At 42.3% G+C, this 19,687-nt stretch overlaps 1 protein-coding gene across 2 annotated transcripts in view; it reads left to right on the top strand.

Annotated features, from left to right (window-relative positions):
• The first annotated feature begins 9,930 nt into the window (after window positions 1–9,930).
• Window positions 9,931–19,687, top strand: part of Lancl1 (LanC like glutathione S-transferase 1) — a 37,820-nt gene continuing 28,063 nt past the window's right edge. Inside the window, exons 1-3 of one of the 2 annotated variants that reach the window (XM_070017829.1) lie at window positions 9,931–10,069; window positions 11,087–11,183; window positions 15,547–15,664. In XM_070017829.1, coding sequence (XP_069873930.1) covers window positions 10,050–10,069; window positions 11,087–11,183; window positions 15,547–15,664 — 235 coding nt within the window. In that variant the 5' untranslated portion in view covers window positions 9,931–10,049. Of the gene's footprint in view, window positions 10,070–10,796; window positions 10,909–11,086; window positions 11,184–15,546; window positions 15,665–19,687 lie in introns of those variants that run through there. The other variant, XM_070017831.1, reaches the window with a different exon arrangement.

Consider the following 19,687-nt stretch of genomic DNA (forward strand, 5'->3'; position numbering starts at 1 on the left):
AGTGGCACTGTGGCTCAAGTGGTAGAGTGCTAGCCTTGAGCTGAAGAGCTGAGGGGCAGTGCCCAGGCCCAGAGTTCAAGCCCACAACCAACAAAAAAAAAAAAAAAATAGACAACACAAGACAGCTGGTATTTTTCTGAAAGTGCTGTGATTTTTTGCCTAAATCCATTCTTTTTTGTTTTGTTTTATCCATCGTGGGGCTTGAACTCTGGACTTGGGCGCTGTCCCTACACTCTTCAGCTCAAGGCGAGCGCTCTACTGCTTGAGCCACAGTACCACTTGCGTTTTCTAGTGGTTTATTGTAGATAAGAGTCTTACAGGGCTGGGAAGTTGGCTCAGTGGTAGAGCGCTTGCCTTGCATGCCTGAGGCCCTGGGTTCAATTCCTCAGCACCACATAAGCAAAAAGAAAAAAGCCAGAAGTGGCGCTGTGGCTCAAGTGGTAGAGCACTAGCCTTGAGCTGAAGAGCTGAGGGACAGCGCTCAGGCCCAGAGTTCAGGCCCCACGACCGGACCCAAAAAAAAAAAAAAAAAAAAAAAAGACTCTTACAGAGTTTCCTGCCCGGGCTGGCTTTGAACCTCGATCCTCAGATCTCAGCCACCTGAGTAGCTAGGATTACAGGTGTGAGCCACCGGCGCCCAGCTCCTAAGTCCATTCTTTTTTTTTGGAGGGGGGGGTTCGATCGTGGGGCCTGAACTCTGGGCTTGGGTGCTGTCCCTCAGCTCTTCAGCTCAAGGCTAGCGCTCTACCACTTGAGCCATAGGGCCACTTCCAGTTTTTTCTTTTTGCTTATGTGGCGCTGAGGAATCGAACCCAGGGCCTCAGGCATGCAAGGCAAGTGCTCTACCACTGAGCCACCTTCCCAGCCCTCTAAGTCCATTCTTGTACAAATTAATTCTTCTATGCAAGATGATCACCTACTACTCACATTTACTTTCAGAAAAAGACACCTGCCAGGCTGCCTAAGTGGGCTGAGGTTCCCTTCTTGAGTTCCCATAATTTCCTGGTACCTTATAGCATGCCAGTTTTGTACCTTGCAATCATTTGTTTACATGTTCATCTTTTTCCTAGACTGGGAGTTATTTTATATCCAAAGGCATATCTGAAAAAAATGTTTTGTAATCTCACAATCTAGCAAAACAGGTGCTATTTAAGACACTAATTTGCAGAATGAATAGAGAAATGAACGAAGGTGTCAATCAAAGTATGCAATGTGGAAGGGTTTTAGAGGTCCCCACTTCATATATTCAGGCAGGACCATACTTATGTATATATGCAAGATATAGGGCAGGAGATGTAATGTTATTTTTGCCAAAAAATATAAGAGGTTTGTCTATTACCATATATAATTCTACTAGTTTATTTGGATTTTCTACTCAGAAATTCAGAGCAAAAGAAGTAAAGTCTTATCCTATGCTCTTGGATTGGAAGGATCAACATCATGAAAATGGCAATACTTCCCAAGGCTATCCACAAATTCAATGTGATACCTATCAATATTCCAACCTCATTCTTCAAGGAAATAGAAGAGGCAATCCAAAACTTCATATGGAACAATAAAAGACCCCGAATAGCAAAAACGATCCTTAACAGAAAGAACAGTTCTGGAGGAATATCAATACCAATTTTCAAACTCTACTATTAAGCCATAGTAATCAAAACAGCTTGGTACTGGCACAAAAACAGACCCCAGGACCAATGGAATAGAATTGAAAACCCAGAAATGAACCTAAAGACCTATAGCCATCTAATCTCCAATAAGGGAGCTAAAAATTGGTTAGCTACTTGTAGAAAACTAAAGCTAGATCCTTGTATATCACCCTGCACCAGAATCAACTCCAAATGGATCAAAGACCTCGAAGTTAAAACAGACACTCTGAAAACATTACAGGACGGAATAGGAGAAACCCTAGGTCTCCTTGGCACAGGCTGAAATTTTCTTAATAGAGACCCAGAAACACAATAAATCAAAGAAAGGTTGGACAAATGGGATTGCATGAAATTGCAGAGCTTCTGCATGGCAAAGGACATAGCTAGCAAGATCAATAGAAAGCCCACGGATTGGGAGAAGATCTTCACTAGCCATACAACAGACAAGGGTCTCATATCTAAAATATACCTGGAACTCAAAAAATTAAATCCCCCAACAACAAATCCTCAAAGAAACAACTGCCCAATAAATAAGTGGGCGAAAGACTTAAAGAGAAGCTTCTCTGAAGAAGAAAGAAGGATGGCCAATAGACACATGAAGAAATGTTCAACATCCCTAGCCATAAAAGAAATGCAAATCAAAACAACATTGAGATATCACCTCACTCCAGTTAGAACAGCAAAAATCAAGAACTCTAACAACAACAGATGCTGGAGGGGATGTGGACAGAAAGGAACCTTACTTCATTGTTGGTGGGAGTGTAAACTTGTTCAACCACTTTGGAAAGCAGTATGGAGGCTCCTCAAAAGACTTCACATAGATCTCCCCTATGATCCAGCAATCGCACTTTTGGGCATTTACCCAAATGTATACAAACAAGACCACACTAAAGCTACCAGCACAACTATGTTTGTTGCAGCATTATTTACCGTAGCTAAGATATGGAACCAACCCAGAAGCCCCTCAGTAGATGAATGGATCAAGAAAATGTGGTATATATACACAATGGAATTCTATGCCTCCATCAGAAAGAATGACATTTCCCCATTTGTTAGGAAATGGAAAGGCTTGGAAAAAAATTATATTAAGTGAAGTAAGCCAGGCCCAAAGAAACATAGGTCCCATGGTTTCCCTTATTTGCAATATCTAGTATAGGTATGAGTCAAGCGGAAAAGGTCAGATAATGTGATGTTAGGAAAACGAACCCTTAAATATGTATTTTAATGTTTTCGTTTCTTTCATGCATGTGTTTCTAACGCATTTATAAGATTATTTCTTTGTTGCTTTGTATGTCCCTCCCCTACAGTGTAACCCCCGCTTTCACTTTATTTGATGTCAGTATAACATGTGGAGGAGATGGGGACAAACAAGTGGTTTAAGGATTCAGGTGGACCTGTTGCAACAAGGAGAATTACAAAATGTCATGTCAAAGCAAGCTTTACAATGTCGGTGTGGGGGGGAGGGGGGTATGATTGGGTGGGGGGAGGGGGGAGGCTGGGAAGGGAGGTGAAGGGTAAACAAAGGAGGAGGCTGCAATGCTTGGTAAGAAATGTATGCATTATCCTGCCAATGTAATTGTAACCCCTCTGTACAGTATGTTCTCAAATAAAATTAAATTAAATTAAAAAAAAGAAAATGTGGTATATATACACAATGGAATTCTTCTTTTTTTTTTTTTTTGTCAATCGTGGGGCCTGAACTCTGGGTCTGGGCGCTGTCCTTCAGCTCTTCAGCTGTAGACTAGCGCTCTACCACTTGAGCCTCAGCCCCACCCCCAGCTTTTTCTGCTTATGTGGTGCTGAGGAATCGAACCCCGAACCTCATGCTTGTAAGGCAAGCACTCTACCACTGAGCTACCTTCCCAGCCGCTACACAATGGAATTCTATGCCTCCATCAGAAAGAATGACATTGCCCCATTTGTTAGGAAATGGAAAGACTTGGAAAAAATTAGGTTAAGTGAATTAAGCCAGGTCCAAAGAAACATAAACCCCATGGTTTCCCTTATTTGCAATATCTAGTATATGTCTGAGACAAGCAGAAAAGGTCAGATAAGTTATGTTAGGTGAAATGAACCCCAAGATAAGTATTCAATGTTTTTTCTTTCATGCAATTGTTTCTAACATATTTATAATATGATTTCTTTGTTGCTTTGTATGTCCCTCCCCCCACAATATAACCTCTGCTTTCACTGTATTTGATGTTGGTATAATTTGTGGAGGGGAAGGGAAGAAAAACATATCGTTTAAATAGGGATACAGGTGGACCCATTGCAACAATGAGATGTAGAAGTCATTATGTCGAAAAACGAACTTTACAACTTTGGCGGGGGATGGGGGGGCGGGGTGGGGGATGGGAAGGGATAGGAAGGGGAAACAAAGGAGGAGGCTACAATGTTTGATAAGAAATGTACTCATTATCTTGCCCATGTAATTGTAACTCCTCTGTACAGTATTTTCACAATAAAAAAAAGAAAAAAAAGAAGTCAAGTCTTAGAACAGACAGAATAATAAGAATGTATAACAGGAGTTTGTCTACTACTATATATAATTCTACTAGTTTATTTGAATTTTCTTTTTTGTTTTTGTCAGTCGTGGGGCCTGAACTCTGGGCCTGGGCGCTGTCCCTCAGCTCTTCAGCTCAAGGCTAGTGCTCTACTACTTGAGGCACAGCATCATTTCCAGCTTTCTGGCGGTTTATTGGAGATAAGAGTCTCATGGAGACTTTCCTGCCTGGGCTGGCTTTGAACTATGATCCTCAGATCTCAACCTCTTTAATAGCTAGAATTACAGGTGTGATCCACCAGAACCAGCTCTTTATTTGAATTCTCTACTCAGATATATCAGAGCAAAAGAAGTAAAGACTTAGAACAGACAGAATAATAAGAATATATAACAGGGGAGCAGAAATTTATTAGAGGTCTTTGTAGCATCAATGGGGCAAAGAAGGGGAAGAAAATATTGAGTGGGGCTACCATGGTGGATATAAGTGGGTAAAGTTTGGTTCACAACTTAGAAGGTCTGTGGTCACTCCATGCTTTGGGGAATGACTTAACATATAATTATATAAGCACCAGTTCCTTAGGAAGTGTCTGTGGACCAATCTCCCTTGTTGGCCTTTTTTTGTGTACCACCAATTACATTCAATGCTCTGGAAGGTTTATGAACCTATACTCACAGAGTGACTGCAAACCCTCTAAGTACCCACAGCATTAGTCGGCTGAGCCCCTGGTTTGATAGTACAGAGCATTACTGAATAACTTGGGCCACATGATGAAAGGATATAAAATGAGATTAATCTGCCCGAAGATAAAGTCTAAGTTTTAAAGCTTATAAAAGACTTGTTCCGGCTAGTTCTTACCACCCTGCTCAAAACATGTTTAGGCTTCTGATTTAGAGATATATAGGCTAGATCTACAAAAGAAACCCTGGGAAAATTAGAATATAAAAATATCCTAATTGCCTGCCAAGAGAAGTTATGAAAATTCCTTCTCTGAAAGTATCTTTATAAAAAAAAAAAACTAAGCAGTATATAATAGCTTGGGTTCAAGTCAACAGACTTTTTTTTCTTTATTTCTTTTCTGACTATAGGATAAGGAATAGTCATTGGACTATAATCTAAAGTATACCAAGTGGAAGTCTTAATTCAAATGTTTTTATTTCTTGCCATTAAGAGTTTTTTTATTTTGTTTTGTTTTTTGCCAGTCCTGGGGCTTGAAGTCAGAGCCTGGGCACTGTCCCCAAGGTTTCTGTTACTCAAGGCTAGCACTCTACCACTTAAGCCACAGCTCCACTTACAGCTTTTTTTATTTATGTGCTACTGAAGAATCTAACCTAGGGCTTCGTGCATGCTAGGCAATCACTCTACCACTGAGCCACATTCCAAGCCCTACATTAATTTTTGAATAGTGTCACACCCTCCCTCATTTCTCCCAGTTTTTTCCCTCCCGATCCCACTCCCCCCAAGTTGTAAAGTTTATTTCCAACAGTATCTAGTGAGTATGACTGTTGAATTGGTTCACCTTTTGTCCCAGGTTTCTGTGTTTTCCCTTTCCCTCCTCTGCTTCACACCTTTTTGTTGAGCAGAAAAGGAAATATGTATGATACTTCCTAAAAGATAAAATATAAAACTCAAGAGAAAAGTAAAAGAATAAATAAAAGCATTTGACACGTGTGTGTGTGTGTGTGTGTGTGTGTGTGTGTGTGTGTGTGTGTGTGTGTGTGTGTGTGTGTGTTTGAAAGGAGAACTTTCTGGACAAAAGAAAGTATATAGAATCTCATGATTTATCTTCTACCATAACACAATGCTGCAGATGCTAAAGAAAAAGTTCAAGGGAATGTATTATAGGAAACAGAAAGGAATAGTTGCTATGAAGTCAGCAAAATGAAGACATAGAAACTTAAGTATGTTCCCCTTTTGTTAGCAGACAGGCAGTGTCAGTCACTAGATCTTCTATTATGCGTTGGAGACCACTAACTGTCCACCAAAGTCAGAGCTCACCTTATTTCATTATAGCTGGATACACAGATGCTCAGAAGGAGACCTCATTCACAGCTCCCCATGTGGCTAGACAGGCCGCGTGACTTCATTCTCACCAGGGAAACAATGAGGCAAGTGATGAATCCCACTGCCTGTTCCATGTTCCATCCATTCCTGTGGACATGCCCAGACCAGTATGGACCTTGCAGACAAGGATGACACAGTGAGGAAGGGAAAGACAAGAAACAATAAGGAATCTGTAATCCTGAATAGCCACATGGGTCAGGGCTGCCTTGAACTAAAGAAAACACATCTCTATTTCAGCAAGTGTGTTTGGGGACCTCTTTATAACTTAGCTTTCAACCTAACACATGTTACCTTTTGAGACTGAAGTCTCACAAGAGAAATAAGAAATCTCTGATGATATTTATTTCCTCTGTTTAATATAAGCCATCCCAGAATTGCTAGACTTTTTTTTTTTTTTTGCCAGTCCTGGGGCTTGAACCCATAGGCGCTGTCCCTGAGCTTCTTTTGCTCAAGGCTAGCACTCTACTGCTTCCAGCTTTTTCTGTGTATGTGCTGTTGAGGAATCGAACCTAGGGCTTCATGCATGCTAGGCAAGCACTCTACCACTAAGCCACATTCCCAACCTACTAGACATATTTTTATTTTAAAGGCAATAATATAGTAATTATTTCCTAAGAGTTCACACAGCATAGCTTCACAAATTAAGAGAAATTATATACATATACTCTAGTATATGTATATTTTAATATACATATATATATGTATTACCATTTTTCTTTATTGGTTGTGGGGCTTGAACTCAGTGCTTGGGAGCTGTCCTGAGGTTTATCACGCAAGTCCAGCACTCTACAACTTTGATCCACAGCACCATTTCCTGTTTTCTGGTGGTTAGTTAGAGATAAGAGTTTCATGGACTTCCCTGCCTGGGCTAGCTTTAAACTGTGATTCTCAGATCTCAGCCTCCTGAGTAGTTAGGATTATAGTTATGAGCCACGAGTGCCCAGCTGAGACAATTTAGAGAATAGCCTATAACTCTTTTTTAAAAAAAATTTTTTTGGGGTCCAGTTGTAGGGCCTGAACTCTGAACCTGGGCGCTGTCCCTCAGCTCTTCAGCTCAAGGCTAGCACTCTACCACTTGAGCCACAGCGCCACTTCCGGCTTTTTTCTTTTTGCTTATGTGGTGCTGAGGAATCGAACCCAGGGCCTCAGGCATGCAAGGCAAGCGCTCTACCACTGAGCTACCTTCCCAGCCCTAACCTATAACTCTTAAATTGGCTTCTGTGTATACATATCTGAGGGATGCTCACATCCAGGCCTATAAGAAAATAGGTACTGTGGTTGTATTCTTTTTGGAATGCTGGAAACAATAGCCATAATTAGGGGAAAGTACTAGTAAAATTAGCAACAGAGTTTACTGTGGTTTGGATATGGTTTGAGTGTTTCTCCAAGGCTTCATGTGAATATTCCATCTTCATTAAGAGTTACACTTGAGCTGGGTGCTGGTGGCTCATGCCTGTAATGTGAACTACTCAGGAGGCTAAGATCTGAGGATTGTGGTTTAAAAGCAGCTCTGGCAAGAAAGTCCATGAGACTCTTACCTCCAATTAACCACCAGAAAACCTGAAGTGGTGTTGTGGCTCAAAGTGGTAGAGTGCTAGCCTTGAGAGAAAAAGTTCAGGGATAGTGCCCAGGACCTAAGTTCAAGGCCCACAACCACCACCAACAACAAAAGAATTCAATATATATCCTACAAAATTAATAAGAGTGAAGGAAGGGTGGATAGGGGAGGTGTGTGTAAGACTGTTGAAAAGGGTGACATTGATCAAGATGTATTGTATTCATAAACTACTTAATTAAAAGGCAACTTTTCTATAGAACTACTTAAAGATCATTTTATTTTTTATTTTTCTTGTGTAAGTCTTTTCTCTTTTTCTTAATTTTAGAGGTGATATACAGTTACCTTCACATGCATCAGATAATAAGTACATTTCCTTTTGCACAGTGTCATCTTTTCTTTTTCTCCCATTCCCTCTTTCCCATCTCCACCCAAGAGTCAAAGATACACACACACACACACACACACACACACACAGGCATGCTGGTCCTGGGGCTTGAACTCAGGGCTTGGGCTGTGGCCCTTATCCTCTCTTTAGCTGAAGGTTAGGACTCTACCACTTGAGCCACAGCGCCACTTCTGTCTTTTTCTGCTTATGTGGTGCTGAGGAATCAAACCCAGGACCTCATGCAAGCAAGGTAAGCACTCTACCACTGAGCCACCTTCCCAGCCCAGGTGTAGCCTCTTGACTTGGCACATCCATCCACAATCATAAGATGAAGTAAACCTCTTTATAACTTATCCAGCCTGAGGTATTGTGTCATTAGCTACTGTGTTATTAGTAACACAACTCAGAGGCACACTATTATAATACCCAGCAAACTATATGCAGAATACCACAGATCCATATAAAACCCAGGTGGGAATACAGACATATTGCGTCATTCCACCACACATGACATATTTTCTGAAGTATATATAAATTAACCATCATGGTAGTTACTTTCTGAAGAAGGAAAAATGGCTAGGAAACTAAAATTAGAGGGACAAAATAGAATAGGATTATGTATGCACAGATGATGCTATAATGAAACCCAAGGGATTAAACACATACTGTACCTCAGGCTTAAACATACACACACACACACACACACACACACACACACACACACACACACACACACACACACACACACACACCAAGCATTATTCTAGTAAGCCATATCTGCAAAGGAGATACTGAATTAAAATTGTCTAATTATTTCTTTTGCATTCCAATCTGCCAGTTTACTACAATGCATCTTGATTATGGTCATCTCTTTCAAAAATTACCCAATCATTTGGTTGCACTACCTCAGTGGATCAAATCCTTCAACCTCCCACCCCCTTCATCATTTCCAAGGGAACAGACACTTGACATCTAGAAGCATCTTTTGGCTGTCACCATTTGGATGAATGGTATCCCCAGGGTACCAGGGCTGTTGCTGAAAGGTGAAAAAGACTGCATCCATCTAGAAGAGAGAAGCACCAATTTCAAAACATCAGTATTGCTGTGACTCCAAAGCCCTGTGCTATGTTATTACATATTATATTCTTTAAAATAAATGTTATGTATTTATTTTCCATTTATGTGGTACCTAGGAATTGAACCTAGGGCCTCATGTATGCTAGGCATACAGTCTACCACTAAGCCACATTCCCAGCCCTATTATTACATATTACAATACACTCAGGCTACGATTCTTTATACTTTGGGAGGCCACCCTCCAAGCCAACTAACAAGTTCTTTTCCTTTTTTTTTTTTTTTTTAATTTCCTTACACTCCTCTCATCCTCGCACAATCTACCTAGGTTAGATGGTATGATTATTTACTCCAACAATAAGTCATTGGTATACTTAACCATCTCATGAATTTTAATTGCTCACATAAAATTGTGAGGGATACTAAGCTTCTAATAATCATGGAGAAAACAATTGATAAATTGCCTCTTACACTTTTTCCTTTCCTAAGAGTTTGCTCCTCTAAACAGTTATACTTCATGATATGAAGGATATCCAGTTTAAGATTCACTACATGTCTCTTCTAAATCTTCAGAAATTTGGTAAGGGAAAGACGTCTAAGTTTTGGGGGAGAGTAACAGTTGGAAACAAACAATTGGGAGCAGGGATAGAAGGAATTTGAAAGACAGCTTGGGATGGCAACCACAGAGGGACAAACATAATCCATGGTGAGTGAGGCAGGGACTGAACCTCCATAAATGGACATCTGAACCTATGGTCCATTCACTGATAAAGAGGGAAAGGAAAAGAGAGACTGACGTTTTTTTCAACTAGACTCCAATGGGCCTAATAAGTACCAGGTGAGATTTGAAAATGAGAAAGAAAAAAAAAGTTCAGATAATGAAAGCTGTTAAACATTGTACTGCATGCCATGGATCTCCTGGGCTTTTTGGCCTTGATTACTTTCCAAAAGGGGAGAGGGAGGCTCCATATCCTACATTATAGTTATTATATATCTGCTAAGGAGCAGATAAAATGTAACAAGAGCTGCGATTTGGGCTTTTGGGTGTTTTTCCCTGATGTTTTAACAGTTGTCACTTGACTCTGTGTCTTAGGCCCTCACATGATTGTTTCTACAGTGTCTTTAAAATTATCCCACCCCTCCAAACAAAACAAAAGTTCATTTAAAATTATCCCCCCAAAACGTTATTCTTCTCCTCAAGGTAAAAGGTCGCAGAGTCTAGAACGATATTTCATTATCTCCAATTTTATTGAGTCTGAGAAGTAGTAATACTACTGTGTTCGGATCTCAAAGCAGTCTTTCTTTCTTTTCCTTCTCCAGATAAAAAACATTTCTCATTAACCTGCACATTATTTTTCCTTCTTTAAGAATTTTACAAATCAGGGTAGAAACACTGGGCACATATGCACGATTTTGTAAGGTACATCCTTCTTGTTGATACCCAAGAATTACATTGCCTTAGTAATCACCCTCCTGTCTCTTTAACAAACTGAAAGGGAGGAGGAGGCGGGCCTCCGCGGCGGCGGCGGTTCTGATTGGCTCTCCCGTCCGGAAGTGGGCGGTGAAAACGACGCCTCAGTGTTTGGTCCAGGGCCGGAGGAGGGTTTCGGGCTGCCGCCTCCGCCCGGGCTTTTAGTTCGGGGTCTTGGGGGTGCAAAACGGGTCCCCTTCGTTGCGGTGGGTTCCGAGCGCTGTCGGCCCTGTGGCGACGGTGCCCGGTCTCTGAGCGTGGGCTGCGGTGGGCCCCGGGACCCCTGGGGCCGCGGACCCCGCCGGGGGCCCGAGCGGCCGGGCGTCCGGGACGCCCCGCGGGACGCGGCCGCCGCGCTGAGGCTCTCTCTCCCCTGTTCTGCAGGCTCGCCGCCGGCGTCATGGCGCAAAGGGCCTTCCCGAATCCCTACGCAGACTATAACAAATCCCTGGCCGAAGGCTACTTTGACGCCGCTGGGAGGGTGAGTTTGGGAGTCGCCGGGGCGCATCCCTCCCTCCCACCCCCACCCCGGCCCGGCCCGGCCCGGCCCCAGGCCGAGGGAAGCTGGGGAACTGGGAGAACTGGGTCATTCTGGGCGCCAAGGACCCTCCACCCCCAGGCCCCAGGCCGAGGGAAGCTGGGGAACTGGGGGAACTGGGTCATTCTGGGCGCCAAGGACCCTCCACCCCCAGGCCCCAGGCCGAGGGAAGCTGGGGAACTGGGAGAACTGGGTCATTCTGGGCGCCAAGGACCCCCCCCCCCCCCCCAGGCCCCAGGCCGAGGGAAGCTGGGGAACTGGGGGAACTGGGTCATTCTGGGCGCCAAGGACCCTCCACCCCCAGGCCCCAGGCCGAGGGAAGCTGGGGAACTGGGGGAACTGGGTCATTCTGGGCGCCAAGGACCCCACCCCCACCCCCCAGGCCCCAGGCCCCAGGCCGAGGGAAGCTGGGGAAGCTGGGTCGTGCTGGCCCCCCCCCCCCCACACACACACACCTGCGTCTCCTCCAAAATACGTGACGGAGAGAAACATGGGAATTACTTTAAGTGGGTAGAAGACATGTCAAAAAATAAGCCTGCGCTCCATCCCGGGGGTCTTAGTAGCGACTGGAAGAAGTAACTTCGGAACAGACATGAGAACGCCTGGAATTGCACTTCGGAGATGGCTTTTGGGGAGCTGTGAGGAGCCCCGGTGCCAGTCGGTGGTGTCAGGTTCTGCCCTCCTGATTTCACACCTTGGGGACAGGAGGAGGCCCGAGAGCACCGAGGGTGGAGGGGGGGGGGGCATCTTTGAACCGACCATGAGGAGATTGATGGGGGAGACAGGCCTGGAGTTCTTTGTTGCCTAGTCACTCCTCCCCAAAACAGGGGAGGGGGGTGGGGGTAGGGGGAGGGGGGAAGGGGAGTGGGGTGGGGAGGTAGCAAGTTCTGCATTTGGAAAGAAAACCTGGATGTAATAATACCAGGATCCAGTTCACCCATGCTTGTTTGTGAATGTAGCAGTTAAGACAGAATACACTTTTTTTTTTCTGTTTTCTGTTTTTTTTCGGTAGTGGGACTTGAACTCTCGGCCTGGGCGCTGTCCCTCTCAGCTCTTCAGCTCAAAGCGAGCACTCTGCCACTTGAGCCACAGCACCACTAACAGTCTTCTGGTGGTTTATTGGAGATGAATCTCATGGACTTTCCTGCTCGGCCTGGCTTTGAACCACGATCCTCAGATCTCAGCCTCCTGAGTAACTAGGATTACAGGCATGAGCCACCGGCACCCAGCTCAGAATAAATACACTTAAAAAAAAAAACCCAAGTACCTAGTTTTGAGAAATCCTGAGTTCAGTTGGAAGAATGCATGCACATTTTTTTTAAAGTTCGTGTATTCCAAATTTGTCATACAAAAAGCATTTCAGCCAAGCACCAGTGGCTCACACCTTAATCCTAGCTACTCAGGAGGCTGAGTGGAGTTCTAAGCTAGCCCTGGCAGAAAAATCCATGAGACTCTTATCTCCAGTTAACCACCAAAAGCCAGAAGTGTAGGTGTGGCTCAAGTGGTAGAGCTTCAGCGTTAAGGGAAAAAGCTTACTAACAACACCCAGGCCTTGAGTTCAGATCTCATAAGGCACAAAAATAAAGCATTTCACATGCAATATAATATAGATTTGATGTATGTCAAGTTAGCTTTCTGTGTTTCTTATGCCTTCCTCCCTATACACACTTGCTATTTTAGATTAAATTAGGTCAGTAATGCAGGTAGGAAGAATTATCGTTCCCATTTGGTGATAGAGATTATTACAGAGCACTGGGGTTTGAATTCAGGGCTTTGTGCTTGCTAGGTAGGCTTTCCTACCAGTTAAACCACACCCCCAGACCCCTTCTGATATTTAAAGACCAATGTTGAACTGCTCAAACAAAGTTTTGTGGTGGTTTTTTTGTTTTGTTAAATTGTCCATTTGGGCTTGCATTTTGCCTAGCTCTGCAGATCCCAGAGCTGAGGTAGATGTCTGGTCTTGTTGGAGCAGGAGGTGCTGCTTCATGCTCATTTGGCTGAGAAAACACTTGAGGGTGTGTCCAAATGACAGTACCTTTCAACACAATGTAGCTCATTCTTTAGGCTGCCAATAAATTCATGCATTTTACAAATTTAATTCAACAGGGAAAAAATGACATAAATCTAAACTCTGATTCCCAAAATGCTAATGCAATGTAGTGTATTATGTAATTTAGTTTAGGGACAGGTCCTACCAAGAATCATACCAGTTCATATCCTGGAGATCTGTCCACTTTAATATGTTAGCCCAGAGATCTCAATTAGGAACTGAATTGTTTGCTAGCACCCATCAGGAAAAGGGGGGCTTTTAGAGACTCTTCTCCTTATTGCTAGAGTTTGAATGATTTGGCCGTCTGCCACAGGTAATCAGTATTCTCAGGCGGGTCACCCTTATTATATGCCAGTAGAAAGTAACTCGCCTGAGGCCGAGCTGCTTTCATTATTCCTGGCCTCTTGAAGTCAGGCCAGGCAAACTGATAAATTATACATGATTGATGTGTGGAAAGACTGCTTGTTCTCATGTGGATCCATATCCTCTGTCTACCTGAAATTCACAGACTTTCATATGAAGATTGAAGTACACTTTATCTTGCTACACAGATCTTCAGGTGTTATTGCAGCTTAACCTGTAGGCAGAAATTGTCAAATGATGAGGAAGTGTGTGTCAAATGGTACAGCTTCTTCCTTACACTGTGCCTCAGCACACACCTGTATATAGTGGAAAGTCTGACTTACTTGCTTAAGAATGCTCCTCAGAATAAATCTGTGTTTTTTTTTCAAATTATTTCTATTATTAATTCCAATATTGCTGTTTTCATTGCTTTTCAATGTTAGGATGCTCCTTTAAAAAAAAAATGTGCTGGGTACCAGTGCTAAAATCTGTAATTCTAGCTAGTCAGGAGGCTGAAATCTGCGAATCCAGGTTTGAATACGGTCTGGGCAAGCAAGTCCATGAGACTGTATGTCCAATTAAGCACCAAGAAAGCTAAAAGTGGTAGAGCACTAGCCTTCTGCACAAAAGCTCAGGGATAGGGCCAGTCTCTTGAGTTCAAGCCCCAGGACAGGCAACCCTCCCACCTCCACCCCATGAGATCTGATATATTTGAGAATCACAAGTCAGTTCCTAAAATGATGGATACATTAAAGTGACTTTTTATGACAGCTGATGATTCATTTTTGGACAGAACTTAAAGTATTTTTTTTTCTAATACCTTTAGGGAGGAGATGCCTGTAGGAACATATCAATTGAGTGAGCCTCACCGTTGGCCTAGGCCTTCATAGAGAAGAGGCCAGTCTATTGTGTTCTTAGTCCACAGCCAAATTCTTAGTTGTCATGAACTTGTAGGCCGCTAAAGAATAGTAAAAAATGTCAATATCACTGAATGAGACAGATCTGCAGCACAATCTCATTTAATCCTCAAAACATCTTTTGAATTGGTAGGGCAGATGTTGTTATTCTGACTTTGTGAGAGTCATTGAAGCATGAAGAAGTTAGAAGGGGAGCAGAATCACTAGCCTAATAACAGAGCTGATTGGGCAGTGTTAAGCAGCTCTTCCTTTTGACAGGCATTGTATGGGGTGTGAGTTTTTGGTTTTAGGTTTGATGTTCTTTCCACTCTGCTTGAGGGTCATAACCTATATAAATTTGTTTTACTTCTTTTTACTTTATTTTAGTTTTTGTTGGTCATAGGGCCTGGGTGCTGTCCCTGAGCTTTTTGGTTCAAGGCTAGTACTCTACCACTTTGAGCCACAGCACCATTTCCTTCCTTTTTTTTTTTTTTAATGCTACTTTAATTTTTGGTTTTTAAAGCTTGTCTAGTTTTGAAAATTACAATACCAATTACAGTGTTGCTTTAGAAGATTAATATTACTGCTGGAATCAATGGCTTGAAAACATCAAATATCTTTTATGCTTCATTTAATAAGCTAATTTCTTCTTTTTTTAGACAGGGTCTCTCCATGTAGCTCATGTGGCTCAAATTTGTGATTCTCCTGTCTCTACATCCTGAAGGCCAGGATTACAGGTGTTGCACAGGCCCAGATCAAAAGAACATTTAAAATTTTACTTAAATGGGTTATATGTACTCCTCGAGGTAGAAAACTTTATGTACAACATTTACATTATAATATTAGTTTCTGCCTTGAGTGGATTTTTTTTTAAACCATAATAGTGATTTTAAGTTTTATTCACTGTACTGTCACTACTTGTCCAGTTATTCCAGGCAGAGATCTGGCCTGAAAATGAAGTATGGTGGCCTATCTTTTTTTTTCCTCTCTCTCATTTGTTTTCCCTTCATGTTTACAGCTGACCCCTGAGTTCTCACAGCGCTTGACCTATAAGATTCGAGAACTCCTTCAGCAAATGGAGAAAGGCCTCAAGTCAGCAGACCCTCGGGATGGCACTGGTTACACGGGCTGGGCAGGTATGCCATGTGCGCTGACCGTGAGCTAGGGTGAGCATTGTACATGAGAGCCAAAGCAGAGCCTTCCAGGGCTGTGCACTGCATGTAGCAACATGTGCTCTGATGCTTCCTGCATCTGCACGTGAGTCACTTCTCCTACCCAGCCGTATACTTTCTTGGTTATTTACAGGGCCCTAAATATAGGGCAAGGTAAGCATACTGTGGTATTTGTGCCTGACTGTGCCCATGAGAAAAAAATGATTTTCACCATTATGTAGTTCATTGGAATTTCAGTGGGAAGAATTAGAAAGGACTATAAACAACCAGTGCCTAAAGCTAGTAAGAGGACTTATTGTCAGGAAGTAAAACTGTCTGCAAATGTTTATTTTTAGATAGTTGCCCCATAACAGTGATCAGTAGAGAAGCACAGGATAAAGGTATCAGTGCTGTGAACTAATCCTTCCCGACAGTCACTGTTGGTTGCTTGGCGCTTGCTATTACCAGTCCTGGCCATTCAGTGCTTGGAGCAACTTTGAGAAGAAATAGTCAATTGTTGTCCAAAAAAAAGGAAAACTGAAGAACTATTAGTTTAAATAGTGTAGAGACCAAAAAAAAAATCAGTCTTACAATTTCTCTCTCTCTCTTTTTTTTTTTCAGCCCTAGAGCTTGAACCCAGGGCCTAGGTGCTATCTCTGAGCTTTTGTGCTCAAGGCTAGTGCTATACCACTTGAGCCATCACTCTACTTCCAGCTTTTTTGGTGCTTAATTGTAGATAAGAGTCTCACACACTTTCCTACCCAGGCCGCCTTTGAACCATGATCCTCAGATCTTGGTTTCCCAAGGACGTAGGATTATGAGCATGCACTTTAAGTGCTTAGCTGCCATACATCTCCTTCCTCCCTCCCTCCCTCCCTCCCTCCCTCCCTCCCTCCCTCCCTCCCTTCCTCTTTTCCTCCTGTCTTTCCTCCTTCCTTCCCTCCTCATTCTCTTTCTTTCTTTCTTTCTTTCTTTCTTTCTTTCTTTCTTTCTTTCTTTCTTTCTTTCTTTCTTTCTTTCTATTTCTCTCTTTCTCTCTTTCTTTCTGTCAGTCCAGGGCTTGAACTCACAGTCTGGGCACTGTCCCTGAGCTTTTACTCACAGCTAGCACTGTACCACTTGAGCCACAGCACCACCTCCAGCCTTCTCTGTTTATGTTATACTGAGGAATAGAACCCAGGACTTCATGCATGCTAGGCAAGCACTACCACTAAGCCACATTCCCAGACCAGCCATATAATCTTGAAGGACCATCTAGCATCTCACAGTGTTCCACACTTTGACAAATGGGAAGGAAGAACAAATTCACAGTTTAAGGTCTCTGAATCAGATTTGAAGCCATAGTGCCTGCCATTAAAATGCAGGTTCCTGGACCTCACAGCAGAGCTTTTGATTCAGGAGATCATGAATTGGACTTGGAAACAAGACTTGGAATTGGGGCTTGAAACCAGCCAGGGGCACTGTCTATGAGCTCTTTTGCTCAAGGCTAGCACTCTGCTACTTAGAGTCACAGCTCCACTCCTATTTTTTGAGTAGTTAATTGGAGATGAGTGTCTCATGGGTACTTTTTTGCCTGGGGTAGCTTTGAATTGAGATCCTCAGTCTTGTGAGTAGCTAGGATTATAGGCATGAGCCACTGGTACCTTGCTTCAGAAATCATTTTAGAAGCAGCAGCAGCAGCTCTGATAGAGACAATAATCTAGCATCTGTAGTTTAAGAGCTTCTTTCTGAGAGACTGTGTACTAATTTCTTTCTTTCCTTCCTTCCTTCATTCCTTCCTTCCTTCCTTTCTTTTTTTTTTTGGTTATGTTGCTTGAACTCTGGGGTTGGGCACTGTCTCTGAGTTCAAGGCTAGTGCTCTACCAGTTTGAGCCACGTTGCCACTTCCAGTTTTGTGGTGTTTAATTGGAGATAAGAGTCTCACAAACTTTTCTGCCTGGGCTGGTTCTGAACTGTGAGACTCAGATCTTAGCCTCCTGAGTAGCTAGGATTACAGGCCTGTAAGATTACATAGCCTGGCACCAGGCTATGCACTCATTTCTTAGCAGTCCTCCTTGTTATAACAAGTGATTATAGGGATATTTTACCTTATAGGGATGGGAAAGGCAGATAAAACCAGTAAAATCATAATCTTAGGAACTTTAATGTCAGCATTTTATATAAGAAGACTGTAAAACTTAGTTTTATGATTTTTGTGTCTTGTAGTTTAAACACAGAAATGTTGAGAGTAAATGGAAGTATTTTATTTCAAGAAGAGTTATCGTATCTATTATCTCCAGTATTGTAGATATAATGTAAGTGGTAGATTAATGCCATTAGTGAACTATTCTTTATTTTATAATTGTACAACTTGAACAAAATGGGACAAATGCACAATTGTCTTTAGCTTACTGCTGCATTATATATAATTCATAAGGCCCAGACTTAAAGAATTTTTTTCCTAATATATTTGGAGGTTTTAGCATATTATCCTTGGCTAAATTCAGAGACAGAGAGGAAGGGGAGGAGAGAGAGACTCAAAAAGTTTAAAACAGAGGCCTAGATTTAATTCTAGAACAAAAAAAGAATGATTTGTACCCCTAAGCCATCCATTTAGATGAGCTTAGATTATCCCTTATTATAAGATGTCCAGCTTCAGGGGTAAACAAATAGTGATTGATCTCAAATTGGCATTTGTAGTTTGACAATGTCAGGAAAAGCAATCCATCAGTCTCTAATGCTAGTTGAAAAGCTGACAGTTGAGTTTTCTTCAGAAAAACAAAATAATTTTTGCTCCAAAGTAAAATACATATTTGTTTGTTTGAACTTTGGGCTGTATGAATTTTTGGCACCATCTCTTCTAAGTGCCAATACCTTTCTCCTTAGCTGTCTGTGGCACTCACTACTGGCTCTGAGAACAGCTTATGCACAAGAGTCTGAGGCAAACTGGCACAATAAGCAGTTTAGGATGTCGTCAGCTGCTGTTTGTTTTATACTGTAACGTAAAGGCTTATAGATAAATTTGCTAATGGCTTTTCAGGCAAGGTTCCTAATGTCCCTAATCAAACATTGTTAAAAAGTCCATGTTTCCACATTAACTAGAATGTCTTTTCCGTGTTTTGTTTTGTCTTGTCGGTTGTAGGGCTTGAACTCTGGAACTGTGCGCTGTCCCTCAGCTCTCTGTCCCTAGCACTCTGCCACTTGAGCCACAGTGCCACTTCGTTTTTCTGAGTGTTTTTTTGGAGATAAGAGTCTCATGGACTTTGAACCATGATCCTCATATCTCCTCCTGAGTAGCTAGGATTACATGTGTGAGCCACTGGTGCCTGACTCCTCCGTGTTTTGATATGCAAAGTTCTGCCATGTGTCAGTGTTCAGACAGTCTAACTGGCTCAAATACAGCTCTGAGTTTCATAAGAAACTAACAGTGAGTTAGCCACCGGAAAGGATAGTCCTAATACCATTTCCTTTTAAGGTATAGCTTACCACTACTGTCTGTTCATCATTGCAATTTTATTGCCAAATAAAAATACATGGAATTTTATATCAAGTATTCATATAATGATGTGTGTGTTTTGTTTTTATGTGTACATGCCACGTTGTCTTTTAATTTCTTTTTTGAAATGACTTGAAGGATTTTGTATGTGTGTGTGTATGTGCATATGCATACACATACCCCTACTGGGGCTTGAACTCAGCTTGTGTATTGTTCCTTAGCTTTTTTACTTAAGATTAGTACTCTTGAACTACAGCTCCACTTCTTGTGTTTTGGTGCTTAATTGGAGATAAGAGCCTCACAGTCTTTCCTGCCCAGGCTAGCTTCAATCTATATTCCTCAGATCTCAGCCTCCTCAGCAGCTTAGATTACAGGTCTGAGCCACTGGTTCACACTGACACTATACTAACTAACTTTATCATCTTACTTGTTATGTCTCAGTTTCAGTAGTACCATAGTCTGACATCTAATGCTGGTTCAGAGAATGATAATTTGGAATAGGATTGTTCCAAATAACCCAAATGTACAAATTT

This window comes from Dipodomys merriami, unplaced genomic scaffold, assembly GCF_024711535.1.
Source record: "Dipodomys merriami isolate MVZ:Mamm:240054 unplaced genomic scaffold, mDipMer1.0.p SCAF_1, whole genome shotgun sequence".
In the NCBI taxonomy this organism is placed as follows: domain Eukaryota; kingdom Metazoa; phylum Chordata; class Mammalia; order Rodentia; family Heteromyidae; genus Dipodomys; species Dipodomys merriami.